General features: G+C 37.8%; 4 protein-coding genes across 6 annotated transcripts in view; 3 read left to right on the top strand and 1 right to left on the bottom strand.

Annotated features, from left to right (window-relative positions):
* Positions 1 to 509: 509 nt before the first annotated feature.
* Positions 510 to 9,922, top strand: LOC129362841 (septin-8-A-like). Of its 2 annotated transcripts, none has more exons than XM_055034610.1 (10): positions 510 to 754; positions 2,280 to 2,394; positions 2,481 to 2,676; positions 3,687 to 3,873; positions 3,950 to 4,111; positions 5,206 to 5,302; positions 5,419 to 5,587; positions 6,494 to 6,626; positions 6,706 to 6,896; positions 7,377 to 7,514. In XM_055034610.1, exons 1-10 carry the CDS (start codon positions 698 to 700, stop codon positions 7,465 to 7,467), a joined length of 1,398 nt encoding a protein of 465 aa, XP_054890585.1. In that variant the 5' UTR covers positions 510 to 697; the 3' UTR covers positions 7,468 to 7,514. The 2 variants fall into 2 exon arrangements, with proteins under 2 accessions (XP_054890585.1, XP_054890584.1); XM_055034609.1 differs by lacking the exon at positions 7,377 to 7,514 and adding an exon at positions 9,097 to 9,922 and having other exon boundaries at positions 515 to 754.
* A 1,251-nt stretch (positions 9,923 to 11,173) lies between these two features.
* On the top strand, positions 11,174 to 15,613 carry ccng1 (cyclin G1). 2 transcript variants are annotated; one of them, XM_055033950.1, is made up of 6 exons: positions 11,177 to 11,383; positions 12,266 to 12,523; positions 12,764 to 13,017; positions 13,690 to 13,768; positions 14,455 to 14,565; positions 14,649 to 15,613. In XM_055033950.1, exons 2-6 carry the CDS (start codon positions 12,266 to 12,268, stop codon positions 14,838 to 14,840), a joined length of 894 nt encoding a protein of 297 aa, XP_054889925.1. In that variant the 5' UTR covers positions 11,177 to 11,383; the 3' UTR covers positions 14,841 to 15,613. The 2 variants fall into 2 exon arrangements, with proteins under 2 accessions (XP_054889926.1, XP_054889925.1); XM_055033951.1 differs by lacking the exons at positions 14,455 to 14,565; positions 14,649 to 15,613 and adding an exon at positions 14,201 to 14,374 and having other exon boundaries at positions 11,174 to 11,383.
* Positions 15,466 to 18,349, bottom strand: nudcd2 (NudC domain containing 2). The gene is made up of 4 exons (XM_055033952.1): positions 18,071 to 18,349; positions 17,022 to 17,070; positions 16,784 to 16,935; positions 15,466 to 15,947 (listed from the first exon to the last, which is right to left on the bottom strand). Exons 1-4 carry the CDS (start codon positions 18,257 to 18,259, stop codon positions 15,864 to 15,866), a joined length of 474 nt encoding a protein of 157 aa, XP_054889927.1. The 5' UTR covers positions 18,260 to 18,349; the 3' UTR covers positions 15,466 to 15,863.
* Positions 18,350 to 18,691: 342 nt separating this feature from the next.
* Positions 18,692 to 24,499, top strand: part of gabrb2a (gamma-aminobutyric acid type A receptor subunit beta2a) — a 48,819-nt gene continuing 43,011 nt past the window's right edge. Inside the window, exons 1-7 of the mRNA XM_055033949.1 lie at positions 18,692 to 18,816; positions 18,889 to 18,995; positions 19,106 to 19,173; positions 20,016 to 20,236; positions 20,358 to 20,440; positions 20,536 to 20,679; positions 20,942 to 21,045. Coding sequence (XP_054889924.1) covers positions 18,770 to 18,816; positions 18,889 to 18,995; positions 19,106 to 19,173; positions 20,016 to 20,236; positions 20,358 to 20,440; positions 20,536 to 20,679; positions 20,942 to 21,045 — 774 coding nt within the window. The 5' untranslated portion in view covers positions 18,692 to 18,769. The remainder of the gene's footprint in view (positions 18,817 to 18,888; positions 18,996 to 19,105; positions 19,174 to 20,015; positions 20,237 to 20,357; positions 20,441 to 20,535; positions 20,680 to 20,941; positions 21,046 to 24,499) is intronic.

Here is a 24,499-nt window from a genome sequence, read left to right as displayed (position 1 = left end):
ACATCCATATTTTAGCGGCACTGTTGTTAGTATTAACAGTGGCCTGGAGAGTTAAGATGAAGCAAAAACCCAAATAAACAAAAACACGAACTATTTGGTCCTACTTGTTATGTGTCAAACCTAAAATATTGCAGAGCAAACAATTCAACATACTAACAAACTAACAAACATGCAATAATAATAATAATAATAATAATAATAATAATAATAATAATAATAAAAGGGCACCTATGAGGACAGGGTGCTAAAAAAAACATGTGTTTTATTTTTAAGTTTATTTTATTGCCCTCCTTACAGAAGCCCCCACGCAGTCACGTTGTTTCGTGGGGATAAATTTAGTCTTAGACAAGTGAATAATAGATCATTCATTTATTTATGTTGATGTGCGTTTTTGTCCTCTCGGTCCCATCATCTTTATCAAAGAGCAGCTTCACAAACCTCCTGAACTCCCCTCTGCCTTTGGTTTTGGTGTTGTGCCCCCATCTGGTCACCCTTTCTAAAGAACCCCCACCAAAATAAATAAAACAAAAGACCCAATTCTATCACAAAGCATTAAACACATCTCAGTGTTGCACATGGTGCGAGGAGAACTCAGAGAAGTGAAGCAGTGAAGCGGGCAGTGTGCTGTAATGCCGCCCTCCTGCACAGAGGGCGTGTTGCCTTGAATCAGCCGCGCTGAGAGGGGAGCAGGTTCTGGATGAAGGCTGATTATTATTCCTGGACTCAGACACTTGTGATGATGGCGGCCGATGAGGTAAGATGTTTTTTTTTCTTTCTTTCTCTCTCTCTCTTTAAGTGCGATGTCTGCAGTGACTGCTGATTAGAAATACTGAAAGGCGACGCAGTGACGGAATGCTGCTGGCTGCATGATGCTGAGAAAGCTCGGTGGTTAATGAATCAGGATGAAGACGTCATCACACGGCTGGACATGCTTCTGTTTTGGAGCAGTCTCTCGAGTCGTGCAGGGGGACTGGGGGGGACAGCTTACCTAAGCACCAAAATGTGCTGCTTGCATTAAAGCAGCTCCCAGGATGAGCATCTAATACTTCTGACAGGTGCTGAATGACCAGGGCAGAGGGTTAGTTTGAATGAAACAGGACATTGGGCTGTAAGAGGCTGAGTAAAGAGGATGAAGATAAGCATAAGCCTCTTTGTGTTGTGATGTTAACTACCTCATTAGGACTTATGGCGTTGCTTTGCAAAAAAAAAAACAACAACAACAACAAAAAAAAAACAATTCCACCAGCCAAGTTTGAGCACCAGCATGCCGTGTTTATATAATATGTATATTGTCATCATAACATAACGCAATTCTGATTTGTTTTCTGTCGAAAAAAGTTGCGTTGCGAATGTTGCCAGTAGTTTTGTTTTAATGTCATTTTGGGGTTGTGGGTGCCAGGGTGGCCATCAGCTCGGATGTCCTCTGTGGAATAACCCTCCAGATAAAGAGCTCTTTGTCTCTCTATGAGAGAGGGAGGCTGAAACGGAAGGCTGCTGTGTTTAACACTTATTGCTCCTCATGTTGAGCCTTTTGCAAGATGCCAAGATCCCTCCCGCCGCCCGGGTGGATCCAGTGTTGAAGGAGAAACTTCTGAGCATATACCGACTGAGTAAAACGACAAATATCAAGGTTTTAAAAGCAGGGATTTCTAAAGTATTTCTTCATGCGTTTTACAGTTTAAAGTCCTTTTACAGAGATGCCAGGATAAGTGCTTGGCCATTTCTGGCTGTCGAGTAACATAGTGCACCTCTCCACACCCACTCGTTGCTGGTCATCTGGCTGAAAGATAGCCACTCCATTCTCCTCTTATTAACAGACAATTCTACTTAAAGGGTTTTGGAAATAGTTGCAGTCACACAACAAACCCAGAACTCGGAGTAGGACCTTGGTCTGGAGAAGCCTTGTTGTTCGTTTTTGTGGTTGTCTGTCTAGGTTTCCAGGAGGAAAACGTAAACCTCTGTTACCCCCCAAACCTGATCTCTGATAAGTGTAAGACAGTGGCCTGATTAATGAAAAATAACAATTTATTAAATTTATTAAATATGAAGTAGATTTTCATAGTTGATTCATATTATCAGACTAGAAATATCATCAGATACTAAGCTAGAAATTACTCTCCTTCTTGTTTTTAGCTGACAACTTTAATTTGACAGATGCAATTGTGTTGGTCCATTCAGTGGGTATAGCTTTTAAAATTTTAAAGCTGCGTTCGAGGAGGAGATTTGGCACAAACAGTGCTACACTGACTTATTTTGTTTCTCCGCATATGATTACTAAGAATAAAGAAATGCGAAGCCTGGAGCTCAGTGGCCAAGTGGGGTTCAACAGCCTTCCTCATCAAGTGGTCAGCAAGTTAGTTTCTCAGGGATTTTGCTTCAACATCCTCTGTGTAGGTACGTCTCAACACAGCATGGGCTCACTACTTAAGACGTCGATTATTTGGATGAAGTTTTCACAGTTTGCTTTTTTTGTGTCTAAGGTGAAACAGGAATAGGCAAATCAACCCTGATCAACACTCTTTTCAACACAACATTTGAGAACGAGGAAGCTGATCATTATGAGCAAGAAGTGAAGCTGCGATCGCAGACGTACGAGCTGCAGGAGCACACTGTCAAACTGAAGCTGACTATTGTGCACACTGTAGGCTTTGGAGACCAGATCAACAAGGATGAAAGGTAAAAAACGGCAGTGCATGCTGTGGCTTTTTTTTTTTTTCCAAACCGGCTCTTTAGGTGATAAAACAGCAAACTAAACAAACAAATCACCTGACTTTGCACCGTATTTGGAGCTTTTTCTTATCCAGATTTATTTGGTTTACATGCACAATAACACAATAGATAAAATATTTGAATGTCTTGACTTTGGTAGAAGAAGAAACACAATAGAAATTGTTTTGTCTTGAAATAACAAAAAAACTTACAGGACTTAACAAAGTAGATGCTTGTTTTATTTTACATGTGCCTTGTTGAAAGTATTACCACCAACATTATAAACCATTATTAGCTCCATTTTTTTTTTTTTTTCTTTTTGCTTCTTTGTCACACCGGGACATTTTTCTTATGGCCCATGAACTAAAGAGTCCCACCACTGCATGTTATCATTTTTTGCAGAAAAAGAAATAAGGACTTACTTGGTTTTCTCAAGTCCTTAAAAACCCATCCTTGAAGATTTAAAGACAATTTCAACCCAAATGATGTCACTCTAAGAAATCTTTAAATGTACATCGTATCCTGTTTAAATTACTGACTACCACATATTTATATGTTTCCAAGTATTTAAGTTTATTTGAAAGGTTTTCCTCATGTCTTATAACCCCATGTGTCATGTTTTCAATGCTTCTCAAACAGCATAGTACTATATTGAAAGATGAGAGTAAAATAGTTGAATGACGTTGAACTTCTGTGAAAGAAATGACTAGAAATGCCTCATGGGGAGATCAGTGTCTGCGTCTAATCCCTCCCCTTTATGCTGGCCAGCAGATCTTTAGACTAAGGAGATTGTGTTGGCATGTAAGCTGGGGAGAAAATATGGCACATATTCAGTCCCTGTCTGATGGATCAGGCAGCAGGAAGTAGAAAAGACTGACATTTTTGGCAGTTTTACCCTGGAAACTAACATAACAATAAGAAATCCGCTCAAAACTTGCGAAATATCAGAGTTGATGTTTTTATATCTGGTTTCGCAGCTGCAGACCCATTCTTGACTACATCGAAGCCCAGTTTGAGAAATATCTGGAAGAGGAGCTAAAAATAAAACGTTCCCTCTCCAACTACGATGACACCAGAATCCACATCTGCCTGTATTTCATTGCTCCCACCGGACACACCCTTAAATCTCTCGATCTGGTCATGATGAAGAAGCTGGACAGCAAGGTGAGACGATGACAGCCAGTGTCAGAATGTTTCCTCGGCTCCTTTTTGAGGCTCATCTTGTGGTCTCTCTGATCAGGTCAACATCATTCCCATTATTGCAAAGGCAGACATCATGTCAAAGACCGACCTGGGAAACTTAAAGAAGAAGATCATGAATGAGCTGCAGAGCTACGGTGTGCAGATATATCAGTTTCCGAACGAGGACGAGGAAGTTGGAGAGATAAACTCTTCCTTAAATGTGAGTCTTAGAAACAGTACATGTGACTTGTTTAATTTTAGGGAAATGTTTGCACAATGAACAATATTTTTCAATATTCAGTCTTATTTTGGCTATTTAGTAAAATGAGTGAATGCAATTTTACTAAATACTGATTGCACAGTAGGTTTAGTTAACCTAATAATCTATTATTTTTTGATGATGAAAAAAAGGATGATTCCTAAGACTTGTTCTGATTTTTGTGCTGTTTAGAGCCTTGTTAAACATTGATTTGACTAAAATTGATTGATGACTAAAATTGATTGATTGATTTGACTAAAATATGTTGCCTCTATCTTATAGCCCATAAATTAAAGTGTCTTCAATTCTGATGACATAATTTTAAGCTTTTAGCAGGCACAAATGACATTGTATGATTAAATGCACAAGTATGTTGCTGCATTTTACAAACATCACAAACATTGAAAAAAAACAATTCTAAAGACAAGCTTACTCAGCAGTACAAAGTTATGTTGCCTTGCAAAAGTACGCAACTTATTGAAGTTTAACAAAAAGGTAACAACGTAACAGTGGAAACAAAAAGATTTTATGCTTAAAAGCCTGTCGTCACTGCAAGAGCTACAAAAGTTCAGCTTTTTTTCTTCTTCTTTAATTCAGTATACTCTGAACGACTCATTTTGCTACAAATATTCTCTGAATTTAGATTTTACATATTGGTTGTTCATTTTTATATTTTTGTAGTCCACTCCAGAGCAAATGTTCATGACCACCAACAGCAGCTTTACAATTTTGAGGAGCTCATCAAACAGACTATTCCACGTTTTCCTAATACTGCCCTCATGTGGGGCCAACAGTGAATGACGTAGATTTTTTTACAATGCATTGTGTTTGCCTTACGAACATCTCTACGATTTATCTGGTCTGTAGCATGAATTCAGAGATTTGCTTTTTAATGTACAGCTTAGTCAACAGTAGCATACGAGTGAAACTGTGTTAACACTTAGCCAACTACGTTAGACTGTTTGTGCCTCGGGTATTTTCAGCATCACACCGACTCTACTGTGATAAATATTTACAGATTTTAAAAGTCTCCTCTTTCTCTCTCTGTGTTGCAGGCTCGCCTTCCCTTTGCTGTCGTTGGAAGCACGGAGGATGTTAAAATAGGGAACAGAATGGTGAAAGCAAGGTCGTACCCCTGGGGAGCTGTACAGGGTAATTCTGCTGCTATTATACAACAAAATCTTGTCACAATCTGTGTACCAGATAGAGGAATGTTTGGAGTTTTTTAAAAATCGAGCAGCCAGCACGGTTCTTTCTTGTTTGTTCAGTGGAAAACGAAGAGCACTGTGACTTTGTTCATCTGAGGGAGATGCTTCTGCGCGTTAACATGGATGATCTCCGGGAGCAAACACACTCTCGTCACTACGAACTCTATCGCCGCTGCAAGCTGCAAGAGATGGGCTTCAAGGACACTGACCCTGACAGCCAGTCGTTCAGGTGAAATGAGGGAACTTCAGAGCTTTTTGCTGAGGGGAATGTGTTAGAGAACAGCATCTGATTTATTCCACGTCATGGGACTCCATACGTATGCTGCATAATCTACTGAACGCATCCCACTGATTTATTACTATTTATCTCACAAACAAAATGTTAATGCCGTGTTAGGCGTACATGTTTTAAAGTCCGTCATTTAGATTTGTTGCATGTTAGACAAAAGTGCCTCCACGTCTTTGTTTTCATTCATAAGTCGACGTCAGGCTGCGTTGGTTGAACCTTCAGTAGATTCATTAAGGTGTTCTGTGAAAAAAGTATTTGCCCTTCTTCAGATTTCTTTTGTGTTTGCTTTTTATTTGTGAAATTCAAATATTGAGATCATCAAAGAAAAATCTGTCCAGACTAACATAGCAATTTGTGATAAAACAATTGCTTCCTTTTGTCTCTCATTGCTCAGGCACTTGACTGAGACAATTGAGGCTCTTGTTGGACTCGTGAAGTAATTTTGTTGGGCAGGCCATTCCCGTTTCTTGTTTTCTCAATGTTGGGAGATGATTCTTCTCACTGTGGGTGATTGGAGTCATAAAAGTCCTGAAGATGACTTTGTAATCTTTTGATGAATGTCAATAAATTCTCTTCAGTTTCTTTAAATAAGGTCACTATTTTTGTCGCTAACTGCATTTTGTTTTTGCTCAGGTATTTGTGTGCTCCTAAGATTAGTTTGACAACCTGAAAATTGCCAGGGTGGGCATGAAAACAACAAAACCAGAAGAAATCACTTTTTACATTACTGCAAAGGACTTCATGCATTACAATGAGCTGACTAAGCTGAGTCTGAAATCAGAAACTGCTGCTACAGCTGCCTCACAGCGTCACATCTTGTTCATGGACTGTGTTTGTGTTCTCCAGCCTGCAGGAGATGTATGAGGCCAAAAGAAGGGAGTTCCTCAAAGAACTGCAGCACAGAGAGGAATCAATGAGACAGATGTTTGTTAACAAAGTGAAGGAAACGGAAGCCGAGCTGAAAGAAAAAGAAAAAGAGGCGAGGAACGAACATGTCACAAATAAATGAAGGAGCTGGGTGTGTCTCGTATTGAGCTGTCAGTTTTTCCGTTCTCCAGCTTCACGAGAGATTCGAAGTGCTGAAGCGCAGGCACCAGGAAGAAAAGAGGAATCTGGAGGAGAAGAGGCGAGAACTGGAAGAAGAGATGAATGCCTTCAACAGGAGGAAGGTAGCAGCTGAAACGCTGATGGGACAAGCGCTGCAGGGATGTTCGCAACAGCCGCTCAAGAAGGAAAAGGACAAAAAGAAGTGAGTCTGTTTTTATTTAGTACAAATTACAATTGGATTATCTGTTAAAAGCCCTGAATCATTACTCATCTTTTTGATTAGCTTCCAATAAATCTAATGCTTTGTGTCATCTTTAAAGATGACATTTTAACTTAACTAGTTCGGTTCTAGTTACAATAGAAAATAAAAATTTTTGCACAGCGCGGTATGTTATGACTTTTAGCGTGTCACTTGATGCCGCCATACTGTGACATTAACACAATTCCTTAAGCTGTTTACTGAATTTCACTTAATTATTTTTCGCAAGGCATACATACGTTGCATACTGGCTCGGCTCTGACCTAATTGGATGGGGGGGAAATAAAGCTACCATGCTCTCCTTCTGGAGGCCATTTTGACTCATAAAGTGATCCAGGGACATATTTAGACTGACACGGCATGCCGACACTGTAGGAAGGGTCACAGCTTGCATGACACAGCCTGATGCTTCTGTCTCCGCAGGCCAACCTGCCAGACTGTCTCTCAGGCAAGGACACTTGTGTTTACATTTGACTTGTCTCAGCAGTGCTCACGCCATGTGAAGCACAGATGACACCCAGGCATCCTACATGGAGCTGGTATCATTTTTTTTTTTCAGGTGAAAACATCACATGCCAGGGTGAATTATTAATGCACAAACCACAGATACTAGAGACTGGAATGAGCCAAACAAAAACAACAACAACAACAACAAAAAATCTGTCAAAAAGGTTTGTGAACAGAAGCAGTTCACAAAAAAAAAAGAAATGAAAACAAAATGTCCAAGATTCAGATTTTTTTCAAAAGCCAGATTAATAAGTCAATGTTTTTTTTAATGAAAATCATTCATTACCTTCTTAAAATTAATACATTTACGTTTTCTAAGACTATTGTGTCTTATTGCTCAGCAATAATGTTATGATTATAAGCTTTTTCAAGATAATAAACTTCAACAGCAAACTCTTAGCCTGAAAAGCACACACAGAGAAAATCCAGAATACTTCTGTTTGATGTTTCATCTCTGCAATGACAGTTGAGATATTTTAAAGCTTTTCCCACATTTCTAGCTGAAACATGAATGATTGTGGAAAACATTGCATATGGTAAGTATATTAATAATTCAACGGAAAATCCGGAAGCGTTTGAGCCTAAACATTGCTGCTCTTTAGTTTCATTAATACTGTTATGGATTTTTATGTTTTATTAATGCTAAACTTCATATTTTTCTTTTGGGATTTTTTTCCTCTTTGTTCTTTTTTCCTTTTAGTTGACATAAAGGTGAGAACCGCCAAGCAAAATTCAGCTACCATGAGTGTAGGGAAAACAGACTTTTTTCTATCTGCAATAATAATAATAACAACAACAATAATAATAATAATAATAATAATAATAATAACAACAACAACAACAACAACAACAACAACAACAATAATAATAATAACAACAACAACAACAACAACAACAACAACAACAACAACAACAACAACAACAACAACAACAATAATAATAATAATAATAATAATAATAATAATAATAATAATAATAATAATAATAATAATAATAATAATAATAATAATATAAAATGTGTGCTAGAAGCTGTTGTATTCTTGTTTGTAAAAATGTTGCTCAGTGTAACTGACTGGTTCATAATGTTAACTCTAATACAACATGTCTGGATGAATTTTATAACATTTATTTTTTTTATATTCTCACTATGACTGTGTGTTTACCTCCAGCTCTGTTATTAATCTCTTGTTCTCAGTGAGAATCCTGCAGAACTTTGAAAGATGTCTTAATTTCTGCTTCTGTCACTTTTCTAAAAATATCTAGAGCAGTTGTTTATTGTCAACATTTAGATTGTTTTTTTTCTTCATTTATTTTTATAGTGTGGATTATTACAAAGAGCAGAATAACATGTTTTGGAAGTCAAGGCTCATCATCAAAGTGAAACAGAAACAGAGGATTACAGATAGTCTTAAACTTCTATCTCATCATCATCTCATTGTCTTTCTAATGATTAAAACATTTCACTGTCTTCACTCATGTTGCTTATGTAAAAAAAACACCCACTTCATGCTCCCTCTCCGACTCTTGTTTTCACCGAACATAATAACAAAAAACTTTTTTGTCTTTTACTAGAAACTCAGAAAGAATGTTTTCTAATTTAAAGTAAATAATGTTGTTTTTGTATTTCCATTTCTAGCTTCTTCAGTCTCCCCTCTGCGTGCTCCTTAAGCTCAGGAAGGAACCTGAATTAGGAGACTTTGTCGCATGAAAACATCAGACTAACAATCAATTGTTTTTATTTTTACAATGTTTAATAAAGATTTTATAGAACTAAAACAAGCGTCAAGATGAGTCAAGCTGATGTCTTCAACGTCGTCTGCAAATTTATCTGCACACTTTTAAACAACACGCTGTGGCATTGTCTCTGCATGGCTCCTGAACTTGATTCCTGCAATTGCTAAGACGTCTGCTTCGCCAAAATGTGTTTTGTACTGCAGTGCCTTGCAAAAGTGTTCAGACTTCTTGAAGTTTTCCAAAAATGTATTATGTTACATCCACTAACTTCTGCATCTTTTATTATGCTATTATATTATGTTAAAGAGCAATGCAAAATAGTACATGTTGTGCAGTGGAACAGAATTTAGACATGGTTTTCAAATTGTATTTCTTTTGTAATTAAATATGTGTGGTGTGCATCTGTATTTAGCTTTTTTGAGGTCAATACGTTCTAAAGTAGCTTTGTGCTATCACAGCCATGAGTCTTATGTGGTATGCCTTCTTTGCAGATCTAAAAATCAAAATTTTAAACCTGTTCAAACTCAATTAGATTGGATAGAACATTCTGTCTGCTGTATTCCTTTGTCTGCAAAAGAATCTTTGTTATTAACTAATGTTCTAAAAAAAAGTGTGCCATATGCAGTGAGATGGTGTTAGACATCAGTCAGACTCTTTAGATAATCATGACTTCTGAAGGAACTGGTTGCAGTGGATTTTATAAAAAAAAAAATTCTAGAGTAAAGAAACACATGCAGCACTTCTTATTTTTAATGAAAAATAAGAAGTGTTTATTTTTCATTAAAAAAAAGCACTTTTTTATGAAAAAAAGTGCGACATGTCATTTTCCTTTTTCATTTAAGGAAAATGAAAAAGTTTCATTTTCCTTAAACTTTAGAGTCATGTGCTATTTTGTGTTGATCTATCACTTAAAATCTCATTTAAGTTTGTGGTTGTAACATAACATATTGAAAACTGAATATTTTTGCAAGACACATTGAATGTGTAATCATCCTGTTCTTGCCTTGTATTGCTTGTAAATTGAATGTTAAAAAATTCACTGTGAAATATATAATACCCTCGTGCTAATGCTGTCAAAGGACTTCTTGTTTGTAGTCATGTTATGATTTAGAAGCACTTTAAATGAACACTAGTTCAGAACCTATATTGATATATATTTAAAACAGTGAATGGTGTCTTGCTATTCAGACATTTATATTCTTACATAGTTTCTTAAAGATGTATATGTAACATGTAACACTTTAAACTACAAAAGTTGAGTATGCTGTTGTAACATTAAAAGACTGGATTTGAATAAACGCAGGATTAAAATCTCCTAATGCCAATAAATCCTGATGCCAGATTTGTGTTGGCTTGATCACTTCCAGATTAAAAGTGTGATATGATAAAGTTTTTTTCTTTTGAAATGCATTCGCTTCTTCAAATAGTTGTGATTTCTGAAAAGAGCAGTGGAAAGAACAAAATCTGGTTTCTCCTGGCTCCTTCCAGATTGTTCTGGAAACCACAGTAGCCTATATTTCCGGGTAAATAGGGTTTGGAGGATCGTTCCTTTCAGGTTGGGGCAATATAAATGTTTTACACAATATATTTTCAGGCGCTTCCAGAAAGAAATTCACCTTAATTTGTGTTTTTGAATACGTTTTAATCTTTTAAAAAAATGTTGTTTACAGATGTGGAGGAACTTCAGAAACTTTGATAGCCTTAATAAATTAAAATAAAAAAAGACCAAGTCATACTGTAAATGCTTTGTCGCTTCTTCATTGATAAAGTTCACAGTAATCTCGTAAATATTAGTCCTAATGAGAACAAGATCGAGCTCGATTCTTTCCGTCAAGCTTCATTCAATTGTGATTGGTTTTTAAGTCAATAAAGGGCGGGGCTTAGTTTAGAGTGACTGGTAACATGTCCAATTAAAACACACAACATTAGTAACCAGCCAATGAAAACTCAGAATATCTGGGCATGGTGTGGATTTATTCCTCCTTATTTACTTAAACTGTCCTTTTCCCCGTCGCCTTACGCCAAGGGTAGGGGGTGTGCATAGGCATAAATTTACCTATGCTTAAAACTTTCTTTCCTTAAAGTTCATACCGACACTTTTTCGCGTTTTGTAACTTTTTAGACTCGCTTTCTAAGAGCGTGTGAAGATTTTTTTTCTTTTAGTTCCAACATATTAAAAACTACTCAAGGTAAGTAAACTAACATTTTCTTTTCTGTGTATATTACTGAAATTAAACTAGCTAAGTTTAAGTCACAAACCGTTCAACTTTTTTCTTATTGTAGAAGTCCGAATAATAAACAACGCCACCAAACATAATCGGTAGCTAGCTAGCTAGCTAGCTAGCTTAGCTGTGGCAGCCAACGGTCGGTTCAGAATGATTTCTAACTCCCCATTTTCCCTGTTTTAAAGTTTTTAATATCCATCTCAGTAATGTTGTTGGCGCTTTGTATTTGAGTTTGGACGTGTATGTTGTGTTTTGAGCCGAGTTGGCTTGAACTGGATCTGTATTCAACCTGCGACATGTCCTGACATGTCGCAGGACCTGCCCCGACAAGGCCCGACCCCAGTCCAAATAACCAAAATGTGTGAAAACTATGTGGGTTTAGATAGTTAAAAGGACGTGGGTTCAACTAAAGCCTTATTGAAAAATCGGTTTTTCGCACATGATTGATATTTATCCGTGTAATATTAGCTATTCTCTAGTCCTGTCAAGTCTAGTTGAGGGGGAGTCTTGCTACTGGATGACTTACAAATATGGAAGCAGCCCCCCTTTAGGTCTGCTGTGTCAGATCAAATCTCTAATTTGGTTAATTTGTATTTAACCTTATTTGATAGTTTCTTTTTTTACCTTAATTGTTGCAATTACTTCTATTTTTATTCAATTGTCTTGAAAAAGTTAAATTGGTCTTCATTGTTTATATATTTTAATGTCTTGAGCCCAAGTTCCTAAACTGAAAACTTTGGGAAAACCCAAACATCCCCCCTGCCTGGGGGGTGTTTAGAGTCAGGATTCAGAGTTAATTTTTGTCTTCATCATTCAGTTTTGTTTCACTTTTTTTTTTCTATCTAGATGATTGACACAGTAACTGGAGCACAGGCCTTTGCGGTAAAAGTAAAGGGCCTGATGGATCTGGAGGGCCGATACCAACCCAAGCTGACTGGCTTGAGGCTCATAGAGACTGCCCAGGACAACGGCCTCAGGATGACCACCAGGCTGAGAGAGCTGGAGGTGAAGGACCTGCTGTATCTCTGCAGGTTCTTTGGCTTCAGCTCGGAGACGTTCTCGTTGGCAGTCAGCTTGCTCGATCGATTCCTCTCCGTAATGAAGGTTTGTGACTACGTCAACGCTGTCGTGGCATGTCATGCTACTTGTAGAGATACACCAATTGGAATTTTGTAGTAAGTATTGTTTTCGTAAACAATACTAGTTCTTAGAATAAGAACTAATCAAGGAAAAAATGGTCCGATTCTGCTCTCAAGACAATTTCTTGAGGCATCTCTAATTATTAGTCCCATAAAATCCACGAAGTAGTTTTGCATTAAAGAGGTCTCTGCTTGTTACCTACAGATTCAGCCAAAGCACCTATCATGTGTTGGCCTGTGCTGCTTCTACATGGCTGTGAAGTCTTCAGAAGATGAGAAGAATGTGCCCCTGGCCAGCGATCTAATCCGCATTAGTCAGAATCGCTTTACGGTGTCTGACATGATGAGGATGGAGAAGATCATCATGGAAAAGCTCTACTGGAAAGTGAAGGCCCCCACGGCGCTGCACTTCCTCCGTCTGTTTCACAGCCACATGCAGGAGCAGCTCGACCCTGAGAGGTTAGAACAAATAGTCACCTCATCCTTAATGGCTTGTTGTGTAATGAAAGAGCTTTAAGTTTTACAGTGATTGAAATTGGCCTTTTTTTTTTTCTTTTTTTTTTTATTCACTCAAATACTTGAAAGTCACATTTTCTTTTCATTTCATGAAACGCATCAAAACTGTGAGTGGCTATTAATTTCTGTTTTGAAAGTATAAATGGCATCAAAGCAATTTGTCTGAGCTTGGTAAAAATCATATGAAGGCTTTGAACGTATGCTTTGCATAAATCTGGGTAAAATCTTGTAATGCTTCCAATTTCTGTTGGACTCAAAACTACTTTTATTGCGACTGTTTGTAACATATAGATCTAAATTTAAAACAGTTTTCACCATAAGCTTGCATGTGTTATACCTCTAACAAAGGGAGCTAGAAAGAGGCTTTTAAAACATTTTATTCTTGTAAATTTGTTTTGGTAAAGCCTTGTCACTGGTAATTATGTAGTTGAATCGTCATATTCATATTTGGTGGCTTACATAATTTAGGTAACCCAGATTCACTCTTGTACTTTATTTGCCTCTTACTTTATTTGTTTTATTGCCATATTTACGTTTAATCCCCTCATTCAGTTGACAAAGTTTGTTCTTGCGTGGGGATTTTCAATGTGTTTTAATGCTGATTTATTTTCCCAGTAGGGAGATACTGAGCATTGAGACACTGGAGGCTCAGCTCAAAGCCTGCCACTGCACCTTCATCTTCTCCAAAATCAAGGTAGGCTCAAAATGGATGTCCACGTTTCCTAGTCTCAATTATTTACAGGAAGTTCTATTGTTAGCAAGTAGCTTCCTGTAATAATATATTTATGTGGCTTATTTGTAGTAAAAAAAAAAAAAAAAAAGCTACAGTTGCTGGCGTTGAGAAACGGTTGACACATTAAACATGTTTCACTCTTCCGTTTTAAGGTTTCAGAGTTGGTTAAATGTTGGCTTTGGTTCTGTTTGAACAGACTGAATAGTATCTGCTGTTTTTATCAAACATTTTTTTTTCACTAGCAGTTATTTGATGAGCATTAGGGTCTTAACTGGAATTTGATCTGTTTTTTTCACATCTGTTTAAGTATGAATGTAAATAAAGAGTCGGGAAAATATTTGTATTTCCAGACTTTGTTGCATGGTCCATTGTCTAAACAATGTACCCATCATTCCATCTCTTCACTGTGTCCATTCTTATTTTCTTTCATTTATTTTTGTCCATCTATTCACCAGTTTTTCTCTGGCACCAAATGCAAACCCTGCCCTTTCAACAGACATCTCTAATAAATGCACATCATGTTTATATTTTATAACAGATGTAAAGGACTAAGAAGTTTTTATTCTTGGAATTAGAACTTGGGGTGAGGGGGTGTGTAGCAACCCCGTTAAAACATCTCCATTTATCTTTTTTTTTTTTCCCCACAGCCATCTCTTCTTGCTCTGGCTCTGCTGTGCTTTGAGGCCCAGGAAGAACACGACCCTGAACACACGAACCAAATATCTGAGGCCCTGAAAAATCTGCAGCACCTGCTGAATGTGAGTTCTACTGGAAGCGATGAATCCAGTGTTGCTCAGTAATACAGTATGCCCTCATGTGTACTGATTTCTGGTGTGTGTAGGTCAGAGACGGAGACCTGGTGTGTGTCAGAGAGCTGGTCGGGAAATGCCTGGCTGAATACGCCAACACCAAATGCTCCAGACCGAACAGCCAGAGACTCCGCTGGACCATCTCAGGGAGAACCGCGCGCCAGCTGAAGCACAGCTACTACAAGATCACTCATCTTCCCACCATACCAGAGTCAGCCTGTTGAAAAGCAGCTGCATGGATGGCCTTGCATGCAGGGAGAAATTTCTGCTGTGTGGTCGTTCACTTGATTTTCCTTGCAGATCTTCATTATTGATGATGAATTTCTTTAAGGAAAATATGAAACCTTTAGGAAACTTTTTATTTTTCTTTTCTTTCTCAATAACAAGGAGTACTACGTTGTCAGAACAGCCAATCCACCCCCATCCTGTTAAGTTATTCTTTCCTGGTTCAGATGCCTGCATGGGTGTACAGTATGTTCTTGTTTTAATCCATACCTCTGATTTTTGGTATGGGTTGCTGGTTTTAAGCTAAAAGTATTGAACCACCTAGGTCCTCAGTCCACCATGTGGAAGAGGAGGGAGAAGGATTTTGTGATCAGCAAAAATGGAACCAAGAAATCGGGCCCAAAATCCTTAACTCTCACCCTAGGTTGCTAAACTGTCCTGAATGCACACTCCTACCCAAGGTGATGACTTTTTTTTTTTTTTTTGGCGAGGGAAGTCTGGTGTTGAACCAGCAAAGTGAAGCTGGTGGCGATCCTGTCAGTTCGCAAAAGCCTCCAGAGTATCACTCGATTGGTTTTAGTTGAAAAAAAGTGAGCAATGCTGTGGAAATGTAGGTCAGAACTCGTTTTGCATTTTCTTTACCAATTTCCCAGTGTAGTACATTTTATTAGTGAGGAGAAATAAAATGTGTTCTGGAGTTCAAAATGGTCAAAAGATACACAATCTGATCTTATGTTTGTGCACCTTTCAATAAAAATTTATTGAAAAGCTACACTTGAGTGCATTCTCATTTTTAAAAGGCAACAACACAGTTTTTACAAGTAGTCTTGATTCTTCACCTGGTATAATGAGCAACACAACTTGGCAAACAAGGTCTATGAAAAGTTCCCTGTGACTGAGACAATCCAGGAGACAAGAGACTAACTTTTCCACATGGTCAATCTGGCTGGAACCAATTTCCTGTTTTTAAAGGAGAAAAAGAAAAGTACATCCACTGCTGGTAGTCGGGAGAGAGGAGACTGTCACTGTTGTAAGCTGGAAAAATCTGGACCTCCGCCAGCAAAGTTTCCAGAAATCTCTGCTCCACTGAAGTCAAATCCAGGATTCTAGACAAATAAAGCAAATACAATTAATGGTTACTTTAAGGGAATACATTTTAAACCATTGGCAGTTTATATAGTGTATATATATAGTTTTAATGTTGAAATAGGACTTGAAATTCAAGAAGAAAAAGTGCTTTTCCTCTTTCCTAAAAAATATCTCAGAATCATACAATTAACTTATTTTTCAATAAGCAAATCCGGTGTAAATTAAAATTTACAATGGGTTACAATATAAAATGCTGCAACCCATTGAACCTGTGAAAATCTTCATCTAGCTATTTATTGATTAAAGCATTGTGGTTAACAAGCATGCATTTACAGCCTGGTTATTTTTGGCAACTTTTTTTTTGCTTGAATTTAAATTTTTCCAGTTATATGGTTTTCTTAAAATACAGCCTTAAAAAATATTGTGTGTAATCTGAAACTAAAAATCTAAAAGCTGATTCACCATGTTTATTCCACATATTGTCACTTTAGAACCACAAGAAATGTAATATTTCTATTGAATTTCTTGTGACAGACCAGATTAAAGTTAGAATCCATGAATTGGAAAGAAACTTTTACAGGATTATTAACATTTTTAATGGTGTACTGATAAGATCTCAGTGAGACTTGAGTAGGGTAAAAAAAAAAAAGTACAAACACCTTTGCAAGACACTATTATTCATTGCAATAATCTTGTGTAATAACTGCGTAGTTAATGTTTAGTATTATGTTACAATTCAAGTATTTTCTTTCAATCATTAAAAGAAAAAAAGCTTCACTTAAAGGCGCATCTCTCCTTTCCACTGTCCTGGCAGCGCCCTGTCTGTGTCTCAGCGGTATTGGGTCTAACTGACCTCTCTCTGGAACCGCTCCAATGTGAGCTTCCTCTGCATCTGGTCCTGGACCCAGGCATTCGCACAGTACTCGCCCTCCAGCAGCGAGGTCCAGCAGTTCCCTGCTTCTCTGTTCGTCTTCATCAGGACAATCCGAATTAGACATTTGTCCTCTGAAAAGAAAAGAAAAGAAATCAGGATGGACAGATGTTTTTAAACATGTGGAGTTGGTGAACGTTTTACGGCGTCTGCAGCTCACCCAGCGTCCACGTGGCCTCGTCAGACACGGTCATGTCAAACAACCTTCCCTGGTAGGAAGTCGAAACACATACATTATGCTTTCATGCAGCAATCAAAACTAATATGACATTAGGACTAATGAATGGTTGTGACAAGTTACCACAAGAATACATAGAAAAGTGTGAACTGTTTAAATAAATCATGTGAAACATGTAGATAAACGGCTAACAAAAATAGAAAATTATTTGTCTATCCTTACTAATTTTTGAAAATCAAACTCATATTGATGCAGTGCACATAAGATTATTTTGTTTTAATTTGAAGTAATTTTGACGATCGTGGCTTCGAGATAATACAAATTTATAGTCAGTATTACAGAAAATTAGAATATTACAAATAGTTCAATAAAAGGTGTTTTAAACAGAAATATCAGACATCTTAAAAGTAATTCCACTTCTGGTGAAATCTTTGAGTGGATTTCACTTGACAAGCTTTCAAGATTATGGGCGGTCCACCTTTCAGGACCGCACTTTTTTCTTCCACTCAACCTTCTATTAGCGTGCTATGACCTTTTCACGATATTTTAACTTACTGAAAGGGCATTATGGAGCTTCATCATCTGTGGGCAAAATTAAAAGTGACAAAGACTTGAAATAATTCACTCCACACGAAATGAATCCATGAGTTTCAGTTTCTGAAATGAGTGACAAAAATACAAAACTTTTTCAACAACGTTCAGATGTTTTTTTTTTTTTTTTTTTTTTTTGCTGTTCTTGAAGTCACTGGGGTCAGTTTATCCCCTTTACTGTCACGTGTCTAATGTTTTATTTTTGGTTGAACTTAAGCAAGAAATGCATGGTCCTAAAAGTTTTATTCATTTTGACAAATTGTTTTTAGTTTCATGGTTTTATTTTTGTATCATTGCCATTTTTTTTTCTTTTTACACTTATTTATGGTTCATTTTTTGAACATTTAGTCCCAAATGTGTATTAGGATGGCTCTAAACCTGCCTGTATAACACAATTGAAGGAGACAATCACTCTCTGAAACAAATACCTCGCTTCTTACCTTGAATATTTCCTTCCCTCTGACCTGCAGCTCGATGTCTCTGCTTCCTAAGCGGCACTTCACCTCTTTAGCAGAAGTCCCTGCAGGCACATGGACTTCGATGAAGACCTCCTCCATGGTCTGATACCAGGACCCCCAGGGCGTCTTGCACGGGACCACCCCGCTCCTCTCCTCGAAGTGGACTGACATACTGCCGCTTCACCGCGCCTGTGAAAGCTTACTGGTTATACTGGTCGCCCGGTGCGGGGAGGGTCTTCTTTTTTTTCATCCGGAATCACAACAAACTTCAACTTCTTCATCTCCATCTGTTTCCGGTTGAGTGTGTTTACGTCACCTGCAGTACCACCTGCTGGCCGACTGCACGAACTGCAAGTCCCTTCATGTTTCCCGATGCATCATGAAACCCCACACTCTCAAATAACCTTTGAACTCTGTTAGTTAGACTTGAATTGTGGTGCTTGTTTCTTATTTAAATGATGCTGCAATTTTCTCTCAGCAGTTTTACAGCGAATCCACAGTTTGTCTAAAAATGGAGTGGATTCACTAATCTGTTAATTAGATTACTATTCTCGTCTCACTGCCGACTATTCTTAAGCAGACGTTGTGGCAACACAGAAAAGAGAACATCTCTTACACATATTTTATTATTGGTTAGAAAACTGCAGAAAAAAAAACAACAACTGATAACTGTTTCTGAAGATGGCTGCTGCCCCTTTATCTGTGGCTGCTCTAATCTGCTTGATTAGGTGAGTCTTGAATTCAAAATTGTTACAAGGGAATTTAAGTCTTAAGGTGTCACAACCTCTGTGTCTCTGCAGTGTAGGTAATGCACAAGGAGGTGAAAAAGTATACTCAGACAACATCACTCGCATTTTGGATAGACTTTTGGATGGTTATGACAACAGACTGCGACCCGGTTCAGGAGGTAATTACAAACTTGTTTATGTGATCTGAAAAGTATAAAATATACCTCAGTTACTGTGTTATGCCTTTTATGCATATAATACATTGGTGGTTTGCTTGTCATTGTTGTAGGTGGTATTACAGAGGTAAAAACAGACATCTTTGTTACCAGTTTTGGGCCTGTTTCAGATGTTGAGATGGTAAGACATGCCTTTCAAAAGTATTGTTTTTGAATAATACATCAACATGTATTTTTCTTGTACAACTTATAGTACAAAGCCGATCACCCAGACATTTCTTGTAGCTACGGCAATTATGAACAAATTCAAAGTTTGTCGGAGGAATTTATTCAGTGGTGATGGAGGTGGTTAGAGTATGTTTCCCCAAAATAAATGACTATGTTCAATTGAAACTCTACAGTGATTGTATGAGTTAGACTTTGTATGTTGTATTTTTAAAGCTGTAAAGATAGGAAGGTCCAATTGATTCTGACTTGTGTGGAATTTGAACACACAACATGAGTTTCACAGATATAAACATTCCTGTAAAAATGTTCAGGTTTACATAAAACGGTCAAAGTACCAAGCAAAACTTAAAAAGACCTTTCCAACATCTGTATAGATATCCATCCACACAACTTTATTAGATCACAAGAAGTGTTGTTTTCTCTGAACCAAATCTAAATAAATGAATGATGACTCAAGACAGTACTGAATATGTGCAGACTGTTAGGGTGCTTCAGTGGCCATCTGTCATGTGACCATCTAATAAGCTTTAATTTGTCTGACTAGCCCCATAACTCCGTTATTGATGGCCTTGAAATCAATATGACAACATGTCAGACAGCGAGAATGGCCGAATGGATTGATTCATGATTATGTGGGATGAGTGGCATCCATCATCGCTCATTATCTTCCCTCACCTTTCACTGCATATTGAAAGCTCTCTCTGGTGTTAAAGATGCACATTATAGAACAAAGCCATGGTTTAGGGGTCATTAAAAAAAATAATTTTTTTTCTCCAATAATGTGTTTTCGTTCAGGAATACACCATGGACATGTTCTTCCGTCAAATGTGGGTCGATGAGCGGCTGAAGTTTGAGGGCCCCATTGAAATCTTACGTCTGAATAACCGCATGGTGGACAAGATTTGGACACCAGACACCTTTTTCAGAAATTCAAAGAAGTCCATTTCCCATAATATGACCACACCCAACAAGCTCTTCCGTATAATGCAAAATGGGACTGTCCTCTACACCATGAGGTGTTATTTTGTTTTCAAGACATCTGTAATTGAGGTTGAATTAAATATATCGCAACAAAGTAGCAGCATATTTCAGTAGAAAACAATAGGAATTGAATCTGTGTTTGTATTCTGCTTATAGACTAACAATCAGTGCAGAGTGTCCAATGAACCTCATGGATTTCCCCATGGATGGCCACGCCTGTCCTCTCCGGTTTGGGAGCTGTGAGTACAGCAGATGTTCTCAACAGAGCAGACATCATTTAGTTGCCACAGTTTTAGACATTACACTTGATTGAATGAACATGCTTTTCTTTTAGATGCGTACACCAACAAAGAAATTATTTTCACCTGGAGGAAAGGATTAGCAGGGTCTGTCGATTGTCCCAAAGAGTCAATAAGTCTTCTGCAGTACGATCTGGTTGGACAGATCTTGTCCAGTGAGATAATGTGGTCAAACACAGGTAACACATCCTATCAGTGAGGAGATTACTCTTCTTCTTTCACACTTCATACCAGATGCAAGACCTTTGAATAAGAAACCAAATGAGACTTCATGTTTTGTCAAATGCAACAAGGATATAAGGTTGAGAAGATATTTTTTTACAAGAGAGCAGAGTTGAGTGCTTTCAGACTGCATCCATGCTGTGTGAATGAACATTTAACATGTACTACTCTGTTCTTTATTGAGCACTTATAACTTCACATGTCCCGTTTGTTTTCCAGGTCACTATTCTGTGCAAGTGGTCCATTTCCTTCTCCAGAGAAAGCTCGGCTACTATCTCATACAGACCTACATCCCCCTCATCATGGTAGTCGTGCTGTCGCAGGTTTCCTTTTGGATCAACAAAGAGTCTGTTCCAGCACGTACAGTCGCTGGTATGCACCCTTCCTGTCAGCATCATTATGCAATTAATGTCTGCTAATCACTGTGGCCAATAAAGTTTCATGCATGCTTGATTAACAAATATCTGCCTCTCCTTTAGGTGCCACCACGGTGCTGACCATGACCACCTTGAGCATCAGCGCTCGACAGTCTTTGCCCAAAGTGGCTTATGCGACAGCCATGGACTGGTTCATTGCCGTGTGTTTCGCCTTCGTGGCCTCCGCCCTCGTCGAGTTTGCAGCGGTGAACTACTTTGCCACCTTGCAGGCAAACCGCCTGAAGAAGCAGAGAGCCAGACAAGACAGGCTGGAGGTGCTGGCCACTGGCAGTGACGATGACGACACGATATCTGTTAGTAGTTGAATTTCATGACATTAAAATATGGATGACTTTGTTTAGTTTTCTGCGAGGCTTAAAAGCGACAGATATCTTATAGCTGAATCCAAAATCACCGAAGACAATGACAGCAGCAACCCGTGTCTCCTTCTGCCACTAACTGAAGCATTCATCCTTCACAAGTACACAATTTATTTGCATACAGTGTATTAAAAGAGAGAAAACTCTTACTGTCTGATACTAAATACAATCTTTTCCTATTTTAAGTAATTTAGAATGGCCAATGTTACTTATGTTTACTAATAACTGCTGGATAATTCTATTCAGATTTAAATGAATTCATTTCTTTAAATTCAGAAGTATAGCAGACGCCAACATTTTGTTGTTGGGAAAGCCAATGTGACGACAAGGATTAAAGTTGCTTATTAATTCACAACATTTAAGTTAAATGGAGGTTCAAACACTGGATATATGTATTCTTTGTTCTATGATTTGGATTGGATAGCCACACTTTCCTTAATAAATAGTTTTAAAGTTGCTTTTTATATTTCCTCAAGTTATATTTAATAGTCAAAAATCCTTAAATTTATCAAGAAAGAAAAATTGTATAAATTTGTAAGATTATGGAGTGAACTTCCTCTAAAATCATTTAAAATATTTGTGTGTCATTCTTATTCTTGGCATACATCTGCAGAGTAACAAAGGGTGGAAACTGTGCAGTTCTTTCTCTTTTTTTACTCCACTAGAAGTTTAAAACGACGTAGAATACAAATCAGAACACAGGTAAGCATTTCTGTGCATTTCCAAATCATGCCGATTCCATTATTGACCCCATTAAGGACCCCTCACAACATAAATTTGCTGTTTTGTGCTTTCATTTGGAGCTATAGGTTTTGTGCTAATACAGTAAGCAACCACACCGTCCTCCTAGGATTTGTCTCACATGTAAAGCTGATGGTTCAATGTTTTAAAAATAGCTTTCAGTGTGAGAACAGAGTACAAATCCAAATACTCCCCGTATTGTTTTGAAACCAGCCAATGAATTTCTAGAAAACTGCCTGCTGCGCTCTATAGAGATGCATGAATATTATTAACATACATGAATTTAACTAGCAGAATTCAACTCCTGTTGAGTGCATTTTTTTTCCTACTTATTTTCTCTTATTGATATCCAAAAATGTAACTTTTCACCAATTTAATCTTCCTGCCTCCTTCCTCTCAGACAGACAGCAGCAGCCACCGAGAAGGCCTGAAGAGGAGAAACCACTCAGTGAGCTGCAGCGAGGCTGGAGATATCCCCCCAGTGCCCATTTTCCTCCAGCAGGGCTCAGCTTTTCCTCAAATCCCTCAGCTTGCCGGAACAAGCCCAATTGACCACTATGCCCGCATCCTCTTTCCCCTGACCTTTGCCCTTTTCAACTTAGGGTATTGGTACATATATCTGACCAAAGAAACCATGGAGTCGGCAACGTGAGTCATTCTCTTTTTCTTTTGTGATACAAAAAGAGTTGAATTTTATGTTTCTTTGATTTGGCCAAACAAGTTATGATCCAGAAGATGATTTACTAGAAACAATAACGGATAATGGAAATTAGTTTTAATATTTTAAATAAGAAGACATTCTCAATTCTTTCTCTGACATTTCATAACATTGTGGTGTGTTGTTACCCCTTACATTTTGTCACATCACATTCCCAAGTTTCAGTGTTTTTTTTTTAATGTATTTTGTATTAAAGACCATCAAAAAATTATATTACCAGGAAGTGAAAAGGAATGGATATGTCAATTTAAACTTTTTACAAATGAAAATTTAGAAAGTGTGGAATGCGGATATACTGAGCCTCTCTGCGTCATATTTTTTTCATAAGATTCACTTCTCTTATAAACTTTGACTAACATTAGCCGTTCACACAGAGACAAAGATTTTTTGCACATTGCCCAGTCAAATTGATGGGTAACGTCTGCGATTTGCCATTTTCAAGTTTGGAATCAGATTTTAAATTAGATTCATGTCTAGACTTGGGCTGGCTCGTTCTAACTCGTGGATCTTGTTTTATCTAGGTTATCTTATCCCCACAGTCCTCAGTTAAATCAGATCAAACTTCTCTTTTGGGATGACCAAAATTATTTATATTTACTAATTGCCACAATAATGAGAGATTCATTAATCATTGCCTTCAAAATCAAACACAGTGAACACACCTGTGGATGTATTTTAAGATCACACGTCGAACACTGCTGTCTTGTTTGACACAACGGGAAAATAAAATAAATCAGCCAAAATATCAGGAAGACAGTTACCGAGCTGCACAAGTGTTATTAATAACAATGTTGCATTAATGTAACTAGACTTAATGTGGTGAAGTTAGAGTGATAAGAATGCCTTTCCAAGAACCTGCATGGAGAAATGTCCCAAATGAAAACTATTTGCCCTTCTTCTCACTGCTTTTCACCCATTTTAGCTGAACCTTAATTCAGCAAGTTATTTTTCTTTGCTGTATTTTGTTATTGTTAGCTATAAGGCTCATGTTAGTGGTGTAAAAATCTTCTTGGGATTTTAAGTCAAAGATTTTAATTAGTCATTCAATTTGACCCTTTTTCTAACGCGGAAACACCAACACTAGTCTGAGCTACATAGAGGAGAATGATGTTAGGTTGCACTGTCACAACAAATGGATTTTTTTTTCTTATCATCTAAGGGGGGATGGATCTTGCAGCTAATTTAACAAGAAAGCAATGTATCATATTTGCAGGCTGGCAAACCCCCTTTTTAATAACACTGTTTCTCTGTGGGGAATAAGACCAACTAGAGCTCACCTTGTAGTTTATTACACAGTGAACCAACTTTTGGTGCTCATAAGTGAGCCACTTCTGAAGCATAAAGATCCATGACCAAGAAGGAAAATGGGAGCTAGAATGTAAAAAAGACCGCAAGAGAAAGAGAGACAGCGAGAAAAAAGAGACAGGGTGGCGGTGGGGAGATCTGTTATGTAACGCAGAGGAGTGCAGATCTGCTCATCATGCTCCTCATGTTGCTGTCAGAGAATATTTATGGCTGTTTT

The sequence above is a fragment of the Poeciliopsis prolifica genome, unplaced genomic scaffold (genome assembly GCF_027474105.1).
Source record: "Poeciliopsis prolifica strain line A6 unplaced genomic scaffold, Auburn_PproV2 SCAFFOLD009, whole genome shotgun sequence".
In the NCBI taxonomy this organism is placed as follows: Eukaryota; Metazoa; Chordata; class Actinopteri; order Cyprinodontiformes; family Poeciliidae; genus Poeciliopsis; species Poeciliopsis prolifica.
Note: the sequence above shows the minus strand (reverse complement) of the source record. Positions and strands in the feature narration are given on the sequence as shown.

Excerpts from the sequence above, each read along its gene's own strand:
- LOC129362841 (XM_055034610.1), top strand. The coding sequence starts at position 698 with ATGAAGGCTGATTATTATTCCTGGACTCAGACACTTGTGATGATGGCG. Across the intron at positions 755-2,279 it reads TGATGATGGCGGCCGATGAG|AATAAAGAAATGCGAAGCCT; the intron begins GTAAGATGTTTT and ends ATGATTACTAAG. Across the intron at positions 5,303-5,418 it reads CCCCTGGGGAGCTGTACAGG|TGGAAAACGAAGAGCACTGT; the intron begins GTAATTCTGCTG and ends TTGTTTGTTCAG.
- ccng1 (XM_055033950.1), top strand. The coding sequence starts at position 12,266 with ATGATTGACACAGTAACTGGAGCACAGGCCTTTGCGGTAAAAGTAAAG. Across the intron at positions 12,524-12,763 it reads GATTCCTCTCCGTAATGAAG|ATTCAGCCAAAGCACCTATC; the intron begins GTTTGTGACTAC and ends TGTTACCTACAG. Across the intron at positions 13,018-13,689 it reads GAGCAGCTCGACCCTGAGAG|TAGGGAGATACTGAGCATTG; the intron begins GTTAGAACAAAT and ends TTATTTTCCCAG.
- nudcd2 (XM_055033952.1), bottom strand. The coding sequence starts at position 18,259 with ATGTCAGTCCACTTCGAGGAGAGGAGCGGGGTGGTCCCGTGCAAGACG. Across the intron at positions 17,071-18,070 it reads GAGGGAAGGAAATATTCAAG|GGAAGGTTGTTTGACATGAC; the intron begins GTAAGAAGCGAG and ends ACTTCCTACCAG. Across the intron at positions 15,948-16,783 it reads TGGAGCGGTTCCAGAGAGAG|AATCCTGGATTTGACTTCAG; the intron begins GTCAGTTAGACC and ends TTATTTGTCTAG.